At 40.2% G+C, this 15,095-nt stretch overlaps 1 protein-coding gene across 1 annotated transcript in view; it reads right to left on the bottom strand.

Annotated features, from left to right (window-relative positions):
• Window positions 1-534: 534 nt before the first annotated feature.
• The window catches only part of LOC140788454 (light-mediated development protein DET1), a 48,244-nt gene continuing 33,683 nt past the window's right edge, over window positions 535-15,095 (bottom strand). The window contains exons 12-13 of the mRNA XM_073137704.1: window positions 2,371-2,470; window positions 535-968 (exon numbers count right to left, since the gene is read on the bottom strand). Of these exons, the coding sequence (XP_072993805.1) occupies window positions 832-968; window positions 2,371-2,470 (237 nt within the window). The 3' untranslated portion in view covers window positions 535-831. The remainder of the gene's footprint in view (window positions 969-2,370; window positions 2,471-15,095) is intronic.

Below are 15,095 nucleotides of genomic sequence, written 5' to 3'. Positions count from 1 at the left end.
CACCATCGTTGGTTCGAGGGTGGCTAATGCCTATGGCACCGCCATCATTGGTTCAGAGGGTGGCTAATGTGTTTTAGGGTGAGTGAGGGGTGGTGGAATGAAGATGAGAGATTGGGGATAGATATGAAAGCGATGGTGGCGTTCAATGTGGTGATGATGGTGGAGATAGAGGCTTGGACATGGATTGAAACACACAAAACTCCAACCTTCTAATTAAAGTTTTATGTTAGGCAAATTTATAGAAATACATAGATGGAGTTTATAGCTGATTAGAAAAATATCAAAAAGTGGATTGGAATTAAATGGACTATGAAAAATTACTAGGTAGATCATAATTGATCGCTTATGATGTTTCCGCCACTAAATTACCACACTTGGATAGTCGTTGACCACCTGAAAAATAAATATAAAACAGAAATAAATAAAAAGATACTCGCTCCTTGGCATTTTATTCCTCCATAGCAAAATTGTGAGCACATAACCAAAAGCAAAACTCGGTAACTAACAAACATCAACGCAGACAGGAGGCAAAAGTTTTCAGAGAAGGGAACCACATTGTCATCATGCCAAGCGGAAACTTTTGTTTAAGTGGGATAGACCACGGGACATACACATCGGCGTATTCATCCTAGAAATCAAAAGATAATTTGCCAACGTAAAAACCCTGATGGAAAACCTTGTAATTTTGCAAAAAAGGCCAACGATACTTCTCTATACTTGTGCCACCTATGCAACACTAAGCAGTGATGCTCTGTTCCCTCATATACTGTTACAAGATTGAATACAATCAGCTCTCTAAAAAATAAGACAGCATACGTTCAACATACTCTTTTATCCCCGGAAATGGATATTGACAACAGTTGGATGCATATAAGTCTGCTGGATGGAAAGAGCAAATGGTAAAAAAGGATGGAACAAAAATGACGAGATTCTCTTTGCCCTGCCATCTAAACCACCAGTCTCAGGACCTATAGCAGAGATTCAAATCTCAATTGGAATCAAAGAATCATTTCATTCGGCAGAAATATGTGAACTTATAATTAAATCTATAATCAACTAATAAGCTAGTGTAGAAAGGAGCAACCTAATATAAGCAAGTCAATGAATATATTTATCAAACACAAAAACAGGGATATGATATATTTTGTCAAATCATTCTGGGAAGACAATACAGGCATATATAAAGAAAGAAAGCAGATGATACACCATCTTGGGAGCACCCCTAAATTAAAGGACACTTAAGTAAGATTGAAATGCTTATAAGCATTACAATAGTTAAGAAAGTAGTAAGTAATAGCATTTGGAGCTAAGGACGGCCATGCTGAAGGCACTTGCCATGCCAATTCAGCACGCCTATATGTTTAGTTAAATATATATATTAAAGCCTATATTAGAAATATGATTCAACACATAATATAAATTAATATATTAATTAACTGACAATAGTTTAATAATTAATACTAAAACCTAGTTGATCATAGTTAATATAATAATTCCTATATTAATTTTTGACCCAATTTAAATGAATTTGAGATATTAATTTTGGATTTTTTGAAATTTGGGATTTAAATAAGGGGAAATCTAATAATTCTAAAATTTTAGCTAAAAATTATAGAATTTGAGTTCAAATCAACTCATATGGAGTTAAATATATTCATATATCAATTCTAATCCAATTTGAATAAATTTGACATATTAATTTTGGATTTTTTTTAAAGTTATGGAAAATTGTGGGGGAAATCAAATTTTCCCTTTGATTCCTATATTTTAAAGAGTATTATTTTATAAATCTAGTATAAAAATGCTAGATCTATTTAGAAAGACCCTTACAAATAATAAATCTAGCACAATTGAACTAAATCTATCATTTGTAAACTTCAAATTAGTTTTTAAAGTATAAAACAAAAAAACAAAAAAAAAAAACCCCGTCCCGAATGGCACATGTCGGCACATGGTAGTGCCGGCTCGACACACCTCGACATGGTATTGTGCTAATAGCACAGCTTGTGCTAAGTGCTGACTCTATTATCTTGTAGGCATGCCGACTAGGGCGACCATCCTTAGTTGGAGAAGAGTCTCAAAATATTTCAGGAAATCAAAGGTGTGTAAACTATCCTATGAGGTAAGGTGTGATGGTATCTGGAGCATCAAATGTGTCTTAAGTGTAAGATCCTTCTGATGCCTCAATTTTGATTGCCAATGCCATAAGCATCATTTTCCTAGCAATGCAATGTTGCATTAGCATGCTATTTGGGGGTAAATGAGTGGGTCCATTGATACAAGTCTGAAAGCACCCAAGTCCCATTCCTAAGGCTGCAGTGACCAGCTTTCTTAATATGTCCAAATTTCAATTTAGTGTTTGAGATTTACCTGGTTTTATCTTAAACTTGAGTACGTTTGGTTGCCTCCTGGAGATGAATTTTATTGGATGTTCAGTGGAGTGCCTATGCCGATCTGTTGCTGAAATCAGCTAGAAAAGCACAAAACAATCAATATCAAGTAAAGGCAGATAATGATATAAGAACAACTCTCAATTCCTTAGATAAAGTTAATTGCATTGTTACAAGACCAATAACAAAACCAAAAAAAGAACTCTTCAAGAAGACAAACATGAAAAAGGTTATAAATAAAGATCACTAACAAGTTAGCAAATCAGGGAAAAGAAATAGGATAACTGCAATGCATGGGGATCCAATAGGATCTAGGGAGGAGCATTTGCAGGACATCATATGCTAACATACATATATATATTTCATATGCTTGTTACATTTTTTCCAATAACATGTGATATACACAAAATCATATCCAATTAATTTATCAAAAAAATTTAAATGTTCTTAAAAAGATTTCCTAGAGGATTTATCTTATTTATGGCAATGAAGTTCTAATTTGATCCTCAAATCCATAAATCATGCCCCACCAATAACATCAAAGGCAACTTTATAATGAAGAACCATCCCAATCTAACAGGAAATGTAAGGTAGTGCTCTCCTTCAGTATAACCAATTTTCATATATATCCCTAACTGATAAGTACCATAACCTCTTTACTCAAAATAGTATCTAAGGTTTATCTTAGAAGTACCCAAAAGGCATTTTTATTCTTCTTTATTTTGAAAAGCACAATACACTTATTTGATACATATTCATGAAATAATTACAAGCATCATATCTAATATAGTATATCCTACATTGACATTTATGTTACCTAGGTTAAATTAGCTTCTTTGCTAAGAAGAAAGTTAATCTAGCGATCACCGTACTAACACTTCCAAGTTATTGGGTATGCAAGTTCAATTGAAACAAATTAAGTCCTACCTAACTTGTACTTTGGTTGATCTACCCAATTGTCAGTACTGACTCATGTACACATGACTACTGTTTGCAATGTATAATTGGCTAATTCCTCATTAAAGATTCCCAAACAACAGGAATGCTAGTCATCTCTGGCAATTGAGGGGTCGACTACCATGGAATTTAATTTCAAGGAATCATTTCATCAGACTTAAATTCTATGACCTTTCTCATGAGTCACAACAGCAGCCACCTATGACCACATTAAAATGTGGCTAGTATGTGCACAGGTTTGGAACAATGAAGGTGGCAGAACTATCTAGAGATAGTTGCCTACAGCTACTAGTTCATAACCAACAGTGTTGTAGATATGCTGCATATCATGGATACTTCCTTTAAGTATCATTCGTTCTAAAAGTAAAATTACATGTCTACGTCTATGTGTGCATGTTTTCCTGTGTATCTTTAGCAAACTGTATCCCTTTCCCAAGCTTTCTCGTATCAGTTTATCCTTACCATGTACTTTACCCTGTAATCCATACAGTTGGCACTAAAAGAAGCTAGTCGAATGATATTGATCAACTGTACTCGTTGTAATGTGAACCGGATTATGTCGGATCACATTAGGGGGCATTGGACTTGCCCGGTCGAGTTAGTTATCCTATAGCTTTAGTCGATTTTTATTTTAGTTGAGTCAATTTCTATTTCAGCTTGTTATGACTTAAGTTGTTTAATTATTTGGTTAGGTCTTGTTTAATTATAGAGTTAGTAAGTCTGTTAGCTTCCTTTAAATATTATCGAATGCAACTAGGTTAGGCATAAATCGAAGAATTGACTGATTAAGTTCATGTCCTACCTCCCTCTCTTGCTCCTCTCAAACCCTAGCCACCACCATCTTGGCCGCCGACTAGCCTTCCTCCCCTCTCGTCCGACAATCCCCCTAGATCCCTTAGGGTCGTTTACACTATCCCCCTTCCCCTCTCTGTTCTGACTAGTGACCTTCACCACCACGCCCCATCAGCAATACCACACCACAACCATCTCACCATCAACACATTGTATTCTCACCACCATAGCCTCCAGCCAATTATCCAAGACAGTCCCGGTTAGATCCTGAATGACAACAGATAGAGTCCGAATCGGAGAAGGGTCCAAATACGAAAAACATAAATCAGGAAGTTACGAAATAAATCCAACTAGTTTTGTAATTTTTCAATATCGAAAGAATATTTGGTGAATATTCTCTAACGACTGCACGAACAGAATAATTTGCAATTTCACTAGATCGAGCCTCTGAGAATGGGTCATAACAACTAATATTAGAGCCAGCATTCCTCAGACATTACAACAATGACTAGAGGCATGGCACCAAGAAGTCGAGGAGAGATGTCGCAGGCTGTGGACCCCATGGTAGGCATGGAGGCGTGGTCTCTGTTCGCACTGCCCTCACTGGCGCAGCAAGTCCAAACTCCTCCAACGGGTCAGCTGAGTGTTAGAGATATGCCACACATGTTTGCCGTCATCTAAGAGACATTACTGGACATTTACAGCAGCTCTGCTGTGCTTTCTAAAAGGCATCTTGAAGATACAAGAGGTAGATCACCAGCGGCTAGGGGTTCCTCATGAGGGCACTATTTTACAGTGATCCATCCACCACCATTTCGTCCAGTATGAAGAAGATCATGGAGGATATCTCGACACCTGTCCACGAAGCACACTGCTGGCTACCCCAAAAAGTGAACTGAACCAGTCCTAGCAATTCACTGCAATTGAGCGCTGGAGGTTCCCCACTTCAAAGATGTTGATGTTTGGGTGGAACTTGAATAACCGAACCCCTAATGCCTTCCCCCTAGGGCTGCTAGGGAGAACTATAGAGGATGAAAGGCGTTCCACCCAAAGGATGAAGCCGAAGCTGGAATCCATGGAGGAACCATGCGCCTTAGCTTCCCACAATTTAACAGAAGAGATCCGCTTGATTGAGTCTATCGAGCAAAATAATTCTTTTAAGACCAACACACTCCAAAGGCCAGGCCCTATTGGTCTCTTTCCATCTAGAGGAAGCGACCATTAGGTGGTACCAAGCCTCCCACCAAGCCTAACCATCCTGATATTGGGATGAGTTCATGGAGGCCATATGCATTCGATTCGGGCCTTCTGATTATAAAGACTTTTAAGCCGCCCTCACTAAGCTCACAAAAGACCACGGTGAGGACGTACCTTCATTACTATGCCCTATCAGCAATTACTATGCCACAGCCATCTCACCACCAGCCACCACCAAACCTTCCAACCTCACCACCATAGCCTCTAGTCAATTGTCCACGACAATCCTGATTAGATGACAACAAATAGAATTCGAATTGAAGAAGGGTCCACATATGAAAAACGTAGATTGGGAAGTTATGAGCCGAATACAACTGTTTTCATAATTTTCTAGCATCGGAAGAATATTAGCTTAATATTCTCCTAGGACTGCACGGATCAGAGAATCTGCAACTAGATTGACTCTCCGAGAACGGGTCATAACACATTACTAAATGTTGATGGCTGCCAAATCTTCGATAGTTTCTTGTCAATTGTCGGCAGCCTTTCTGAAATCCACAAGAGTTGACATCGATAAAGAAAGGTTTGTTGATTTGAAATAAAAGGCAAAGGGCCATGTGTGAATATAACTGGGAAAAGGGCACATTTTTTTATGTATTATTATATTAGTGTACAGGTTGCATATGAAGTTGGTTTGAAGGCTAATTGTTATAAATGAATAAACAAACGAATCTAACTAGACCAAATAACCAATTTCTATTGGATTTAGTCAAATCAAAAACCTGCTGAAAACACAAGGAAAAATAGACCATGTCATATTTTAGTATTGTGTTATGACCCAATCTCGGCTACCGATTCAAGCTCGAGAGCAGGAACATAGTTTGTACAGTCGCCGGAGAATATTAGCCAGATATTCATCCGACGATGGAAATTTACAAAACCAGTTGGATTCGCTCCATAACCTTCAGACCTAAGCTAGGTCTAATATCAGCAAAGTTCCGATGGTGGCATTGGAGGTGGGTGGAGGTGATCTCAGGTTAGAAGGCTAAAGGTGGAGCTAAGGTGTTCTAGGGTGAGTGAGGGGGGTGGAATAAAGAGAAGAAATTAGAGATAAAGATGGAGGCGATGGTGGTGTGGAGCGGCTCGGTGATGGCATTTTGCGTGGTGATGATGCAGGAGATGGAAGCCTGGATGTGGGTGCTTCCAAATAGGGTTTGCACGTGAAAAGAGTGAAGAAAGAAGGGGGTGAACGTGGTAGGTGCCAAAGGAGGAGAGGAGGTCCGACAGAGGAAAGGAGGGAGGAACTAGTGGGCAATAATAGCTTGCGACTAGGGTTGGATAGGGGAGGGAAAACCTAGCTCAAGAAGAAAGGTGATAGAGGAATTGATTAATTAGTTTCTAGCATGACTAAACCAAGTTGCACTCCACAATTTATATTGAAGGTCAACCGGCAAGCCAATATCACAATTATTAATTAAACCACATTAAGTTCACCAATAGATCGACTCAACTACATAAGCTGAAAATAATTGAACACAAGTGGTGAATTAACTATTTAACTAGATAATTGACTTGAGTCATGAGCCTAAAATTTCATGCCATGAGCCTAATGTGCACAAGGTGATCCGGTTTGACCCGGATCACATCATTGTGTCAGAACCACATATTACTATGTTGATCGACATGATGGCATGTCAGCCAACAAATGCCCTTCCTCCCATCTCATAGCATAGATCTCTGATCATGTTGGGGCTATTTGGAGGTGGAGGACATGAGTTGTAGCAATAAGGGTTTAAGGAGCAAAGATTGGTTGAGGAAGACGATCTAGTGAAGCAGATCGGTTCTATTCTAAGCTAGGCACTGAGACTTGTTTATAATGGATCTTGTCTTTTAAATCGAGATCTAATAAGTGACTGATATTTCAAATCCCATGATTTCTTCTCTTCCCCATGACGAAATAAACTAGGGCAAGGGTTGGTGGCGGAGGTTGAGTCGTGATGATTTGACAACACGATAAGTACTCTCTCTCTCTCTCACTCTCTCTACTCAGCAAGCTTTTTAACATTATCATTATCGATATGAAGAGGGGTTGGGAAGGGTAACACCCATATCACTAAGGAGACGACGAAGACAAACAATCTCTTTCGTCGCCGCACACATAGCACGATACTCTGACTCAGTACTGGAGAGAGGCACCACATTCTGCTTCTTGCTACGCCAAGAAATCAGGGAATCTCCTAGAAAAATGCATAAGCCAATAGTAGACTTTCGATCAAATATGTCACCAACATAATCTGCATCGGAATAAACTCGCAGAGCCAAGATGGAAGCCGATGGCATGAAAAGAAAGCGAGTGATGAAGCCACGAAGGTATTGAAGAATATGTATAAGAGCGGCATAGTTGGCAGATCGAGGAGCCTGCATGAACTGAATAACAAGACCAACTACATAAGAGATATTAGTCCGGATAATGGTCAGGTAGACGAGTGCCCCTATCAACTGACGATATCTGGTCGGATCCGGAAGAAACTGACCATCATCAGGCAGAAGCTTCACATGAAGCTCAACTGAGGTAGCAGTAGGACGAGTATCAGTGATGGTGGCACGATAGAGAATGCCTGTAAAATACTTTTGTTGGGACAGCAAAAGGCTATGGGATAACTGAGCAATTTTGGTACCCAAAAAGTATTGAAGAGAACTAAGATCCTTCATCTCAAACTGACGTTAAAGATGCTGTTGGAGAGAGCGGATACCGGCTGAGTCATCTCCAATGATAATCATATCATCAACATACAGAAGAAGGATGACCCGACCTTGAGAAGAAGAGCGCAAAAACATAGATGGCTTAGATGGGCTCTCCTAAAATCCGTAGACTGTGAGAACACTACGAAATCGATCAAACTAGGCATGAGGGGCCTACTTGAGCTCATAGATAGTTCAGCGTAGTCGACAGATGTGACTTGGAGGAAGAGGGAAACTAGGTGGAGGATCTATGTATACCTCCTCGTTAAGAAGACCATGAAGAAACACATTCTTCATGTCCATCTAATATAAAGGCCACTGACGACTAGGGATGACCATGCTTCCGTTAGGCAACACCATTCTAAGCAGGGATATAGAGACATGACTGCTGAAGCATGAATAGAACAAAATTTAGAGGAAAGGTACTCCCGAGCACCGTCAGATCGGAAGATTTTAATGGATCGACTAAACTGAGTACGAACTATGGAAGAGAAATCACGATAAATCTGACACATCTCAGAGTGCTGACGCATGAGGTAAACCCAAGTGAAACAAGAGAAATCATCAATAAAACACACATAGTAGAGAAAACCAAGACCCGAAGACAGCGGAGCAAGGCCCTAAATATCAGAGTGCACAATGTGAAAATGGAAATCAGAAATATTCGCACTAAAAGGAAAGGGAAGGGCCCGGTGTTTTGCCAACCTATAGCCAGTACAAGAGGACAAACAAGAAAAACAACTACTGCCTAAGCACCCAAAACGGGACAAGGTCTTGAGATGCTGACTTGATACATGATCTAGACGCCGATGTCACAGGTCTGAAAGAGAGAGAGAAGTGACTGGACAAGCACTGGGGCGAGATGATGGCAGATGAAGCTAATCCAGGTAGTAAAGCCCGTGGATCCGACTACCGATCCAATCCTCTAGCCTATAGACGACTACACATCACAAGAAGTAGAAGAGAAGGATACAGTATAACCAGAGTCAGAAAGCTGAGTAATAGAAATAAGACTCATAGTTAGGCCAAGAACAAGCCAAATATCAGATAAAGTAAGACGACTCGTGGGATCCATGGTAAGAGTAATGTAGCCAATGTGAAAGATAGGATAATAGGTCCTATCAGCTGTCTGAACATAAGGAAGAGTTATAGGGGCAGGGGTGAGGCTAGTAAAGATGGAAGAGTTACCAGACATATGATGTGAGGCGCTAGTGAAGCTGGAAGAGTTATAGGGGCAGGGTTTGGTCATACCAGAAACAACAAAGGCAAAAGTAGGGGCACTAGTGAAGCTGAAAGCTCCATGAATAAACTGCTGAATCTGCTGTTGTTGCGCACTGCTGAAGATGGGATTGCTAGAGTGATCAAATGAACCGGTGCTTAGTGCAGCGATCGAGGAAGCCAAGTGACGACTCTTGTCCTTGCTTGACCCCCCTTTGCCAGAACGGGGAACAAGCTCAAGATAAAGTCGATAACAGCGAACGGCAAGATGACCAGGACGACTGCAATGAGTACACATGGGACGTGTTGAGTGATGATCTCGTCCAGGCACATGAGTGATGCGACCAGCAGTCGAAATATCAGGCGTGACTGATATAGGAGTAGGAGCAGGAGCAGCACCAAGCACACTCTCTATAACAACAGACGATGGTATAGAGGTGACATGCTGAGAGGGCAAGAGACGCTGCCTAAGCTCCTCAGCCTATAGCTCAGCTATGACACTGTCCAAGCTCGGAAGAGTGGAGCGATGCAATAGATGCAGGGTCAAATCTGTAAGCTCCATTGACGTAAGCTCACGCCATATGTCAGTTATGCGGGCATAAAAGTCTTGAATAGAGAGCTTAGCTTGTCTGACCTCCTAAGCCTCATGACGGAGCTGAAAGCGATGCATCAGACTCAATTGAACGAATCAACGACTGAGATGGGCCCATATGGCCTGAGCAGAAGACAAGGTCTGAAGCTGAGGTTGAAACGATCGATCAACCTGCAAGATGTCACGCAGGGCCCACTCATTATACTCCGGAGACGAAACCTCCGACTAAATAGCCTTGGCTGTATTAGACTTAGTGGTGACCTGGATGATAGTGCGAGGGGGAGCACACCCCACAGAGATGTCGTCGATGTGCCCGAGAAGACGTCCACCGCGGAAGACCGTCTCAATGGAAGAGGCCCATGTGGTCCAATTCCGCTGAGTGACAAGTAGAAAACCGAATAATGATACTCTCACGACCGACCGGGACACGGGACGTAAGACGCCATTGGAAGGGACGGCAATCTATCAAACACCTTGAAAGCAATTCAAGATTTCCAACTTGACCCCACTCAAGCCTTTTGTCGAACATGTGGTGAGCAGGACTTTTGAATAGTGCAGCAGAAAAAAATAGAAAGGGAGCTATGGATACAATAAACCTTCGTCGAACACATGGTGGGTACTAGTTGAAAGAACCAATGCTGCTGTTGCAGAATCGAAAAACTGCAGAAGAGGGCTGTGGAGACAAAAGAACTTTCGTCGAACACCTGGTGGGCACTAGCCGAAAAGGAAAAAAAAAATGTTGTTGCTGCAGGATTGAAGAAATATGTGGCCGTGCTGCTGCTACTGCTACTGAAAATAGCGCTGCTCCTCCTGCTGAACAAAGAAGATGGTGAGGAGGCCGAAAAACGCGCTGTGCTGCTGCTGAAAACAGTGGCAGCTGCAGCTGCTGTGGCTAATTGCTGCTGCTGCTGCATCTGTAGCTGTGGTGGAGGCTGCGGCTGCTGTGGTAGTGGCTGCTGCAGCAGCAGACGAGCTCGAGGAGTGGGGGCAGCTCTCGAGATCGAAAATGGTGAAAGAAAAAAAAAAAAGACACAATCGAAGAGAGAGATGGAGAGAGACTGTTGGAGAATGAGAGATCCAACTTAAAATATCTCTAGAGATCGAGATTGCTCTGATACCATGTAACGTTATTAGGCTTAACCTTAGATTGCATTGAGGGAGAAGAGAGGAGAAGAGAAGAGTTTGGGAGAAAAATGTTTTGTATTTGCTTCATGATGAAAGAGGAAGCAAAGCCCTATTTATACAAGGTCATCATAAAATAAGATAAATGAATAATATATATATCTAATAACTCTAATAGTCGGCAGGTGATTTGTCATTGGGTTAAAGGTTTACGCTATGCCAAATAAATACAACTACAACACTTGCATACACATCATCCCTTCCCCACTAACCGAGGGAGACCCCAATTCTGCCACTTATGGGGTTCAAAGGTGTTGAGTCCTTAAATTCTCCTGCACATCCAAAGATGTACTAAGATATTTGCTCCAAGTGTACTCCATAACCTTCTCCCCATACGAGCTATTAATGTCCCGTCGATGCTTTAAGACTTTCACCCAAAATACTTCAAATTTCCTTTCCAAAACCACTACATTCTGTAGATTAGAACGAATGTTGGTCTTGGCGTTATTGACTTTTGCTTCCATAAAAAATAACTTCGCTATTCAAACACCACACTAACCCTTCCTCTAAAGTAGATCACTGTACTAAGCCCTTTTGAAGCATCCTGATCTCCGCAAAGAGTTCAAGTCCTATCCTGTGGTGGCTCAGCTGGACCAACCCTAGGCAACCTACATCGTATTGGGCTCGATGCCCAAGAGGAGTCAGGGTTTTCGTTGCAGCCCCAGATATTTATTTATTTGTTCTTTGTATTGTTTTGCTTATTAGTTGTTGCTTTGCATTTTAGACCTTATGGATCAAATCATTTACCTATGTGGTTAGTTTGGACTAGAGAGGATTTGTAGCCACCTATAAAACAAATGTGACAGCCGCCTAGTCGAATTATCAATTAATGAACTTGTCTTCTTCCTCCTTTTTTGACCTAGTTTCTCCCCGTTTCTTTCAGCCAAGGTGAGGCCGACCATTGTTGGAAGCCGAGCTATCTTCCCCTTCCATCTGGTCGCCCCTCTTGTCCCAGAGAAATGGCATACTCTCTCCCACCTCTTCTCTACCTTGCGCAGCACCCATATCTTTCGCACGCCACCATTACTCCACCTTCACCTACGCTAGCCAAGCTCCACCATATCCACAACTCGGCTACCACCTCCATGATCCATTCCAATAGATCATTCCCTCCATCCCTGATCTATCAAACCCCTAAATAGCATCCGATTCCAACGATCGAATCACTACTTAGCTCTTAACCCCAGTATCTCCAGATACTTTTTGGATTTCAAATACTCCTCAGAATCCAATTCTAAGATCAGATTCAGGCTCTCCATAATTTGTGCATAGTGAATTCTTCCAGAGACTAAGATTCAGTTGCCTTCAACAATGTCCCCCACGTCTTTACAGCGTGCTCGGTCCTTCACCGCTCATCTGTCACACATGCATTCACTTAAACCACCTTTTACTCTCTTTAGTAGAGCTGCCCCAATATTCTCTCCCAATGTCAAGCAGGATTTCGACATGCACAGAGTTGAATGACATCCCTTGCACCCTCAAGGTTAACTCTTGACTATGATTGAACAAGAGCGGCCATCAAAGTTTACTGCTCAAAGGATCAGTATCCCCTCATAGACTCCAAACTTCACCGCATTCATAAGCTGATTGGTGTATGCCCAATGATAAGCTCGGTCCATCAAGTTGTCCTTCACAAGTTGAGTGAAAATCATTTCGCCAATGACCCTGTCGTTCCAAATACTTGGCCCTGACATACTTTCCCTGTTGCTTCCTGCACAACACTGCACAGATAGCCATCACCACAGCTTGCCCAGTTTTCAAGTCCTTAATCAAAGCAGCCTGCCATGATCTCCCGAACTCTACTAACTTCTCCATGAGCAATTCATTATGCCTCCTAACTCCTGCGCATCCTACTATTGGTCCCAGTGTAAGAATTGGCCCCACAACCTTTAGAGTACACCTCGTTCTCCATCACGTCCCATATCAACACAAATCCTTTAGTATTTTTACCAAGTCAAACATAGATTTGTGATATAATGTACCAAATCCAAGGATGAGGTTCTTGACGCCTTATCTTTTGCTTGCAACTCTGCACCTGCCTACCCGTGGATATGCAATGACAAGCTCATATTTCTTACTTTAGAAATTTTAGATGTTGGAAGTAAAAGACCAAGGAGTACAGGTCTTTTAGATAAATAGACCTCTATTAATCAAGAAGTTGCAATTAGATAGCGGAGGAAGATAGTACAGACAAACATAAACGATACCTTTGCAAAAGAACAAAGAGATAGCCAGATCCAGCTCGATTATTGATAGAGTGTATAGATTTGCCATTTCTTAAAATCTCTCTTCTGATTCAAAATCGTGGTGTAACGTGTATCCCTCTTTGTTCCGGTCATGGAATAGATTAAATAAATCCAAAATTGGATTTTTGTTCAAGAATGAAAGAGATAGAGTACTACTGTACTTAGATCATTAGATTTATAAGTGTGGCATTTCCTTTAATGCTGTTACTAATAAATCATTTCATATATTGTTGGAAGCAATTGGTCAGTATGGCCCGAGATTGGTTGGCACTTATGCATGAGTTATGTGACCCACTTTTGAAGCAAATGGTTAAAACAAATGATGATTTAGAGAAGTATATAATTGCATGAAAGAAAAATGGCTGTTCAATTTTGACTAACGCTTAGACAAATCGAAGAGGAAGAAGCATTACGAATTTATATGTCAATTGTGAGCTGAGGATAGTTTTCTACGTTCAGTTGATTGCTTAAAACATTCACATGTAGGTGAATGCATCTATGATATTGTTGTTGAGGACATTAAAGAAGTGGGAGAAAAATATGCTTTAAGTTGTGACTCATAATGCTGCTGCTAATTTAGCAGTCGTATAGTTGCTAAAACAAAAATATCTTTGTATATACTGGACATCTTATGTCACTCACTGTATAAATTTGATGTTAGAGATGATATCCAATGAATGAGTAAAGGCTCAACAAAATATGGGAGAGAAGTTAGTGTCTTTATTTGTGGACATCACAAGGCATTGAGTTTGATGCATTAATTCACACAAAAGGAAGATCGTAAGACCTAGGGTTACAAAATTTGTCACTTCATTTCTTACAATGCAGAGTCTTTTGGAGAAAGAGATATTAAAGCTTACGTTTATTTTGGATGAATTTTTAAGTTGCAAATGGTCAAAAATTGCAAACGGAAAGAGGGTTTGTTCTACTATCCTAAAAAACTAATTTTGGAAGCAAGTGTCATTAGCAACTACTTTTTGTATGTTACTAAGTTATTTTTTAATTTTTATGGTTATAGCTCATTAGTGGAGTGTAAATGGAGGCACTGCCCTACTTGAAAAATATGGTGATTAAGATTCTTAATTTAACATGTAGCTCCTTAGGATGTGAAAAAAATTAGAGCTCCTTTGAATAGGTAATATATCATTAATCATTGTAATATTATATTGACAAAGCTAAATTGATGAACTTTATTGTCAAATTAATTTAGACTTTGGTTTTAGATTCATTCAAAAAAGAGAAATAGATTAAAGTGAAGAGGTTGAATGATCTTATTTATATACAATTTAATGCAAGAATTAAGGATTGAAAGATAGCAAAAGAGAAGGATCCAGTCACTTCAAATCAAAGAAATAATGCAATGACATGGTTAAACAATTATCATCTAGAGCAAGAGGCCGTTCTAGGTAAAGGGTTAACTTAGGAGATGATGATACAAGCGTCACGAGCCGAAGAATATTTAAGATAAAGGAGCACTATATTACTCAAGCTACTACTAATAGCAGTCCTTCCACTTCTCTAGAAAAGCAATTAATTGAGTCAAATAAAAAAACAAATGATAAGGATGATGTTGAGCTAGAGCTTGATGATGATTCTGATAAGAATGTATTGGTAGACAAAGATCCTCCAATAGATTGTGAAGATTAGAAGAGAGCCTTTATGGTATGATTGTGAACTTGTAATTAACTTGATAATTTTGATAATATGTTATTTCTTGTGGTTGTGAACAAGGTTGCAAAACTCGATATTAGGATCGGGATCGATCGTTCGAAAAAATAA

Source organism: Typha latifolia, chromosome 5 (genome assembly GCF_019914945.1).
Source record: "Typha latifolia isolate L0001 chromosome 5, TyphaL0001v2, whole genome shotgun sequence".
NCBI lineage: Eukaryota > Viridiplantae > Streptophyta > Magnoliopsida > Poales > Typhaceae > Typha > Typha latifolia.
This window is presented reverse-complemented; position numbering and strand designations above follow the sequence as displayed.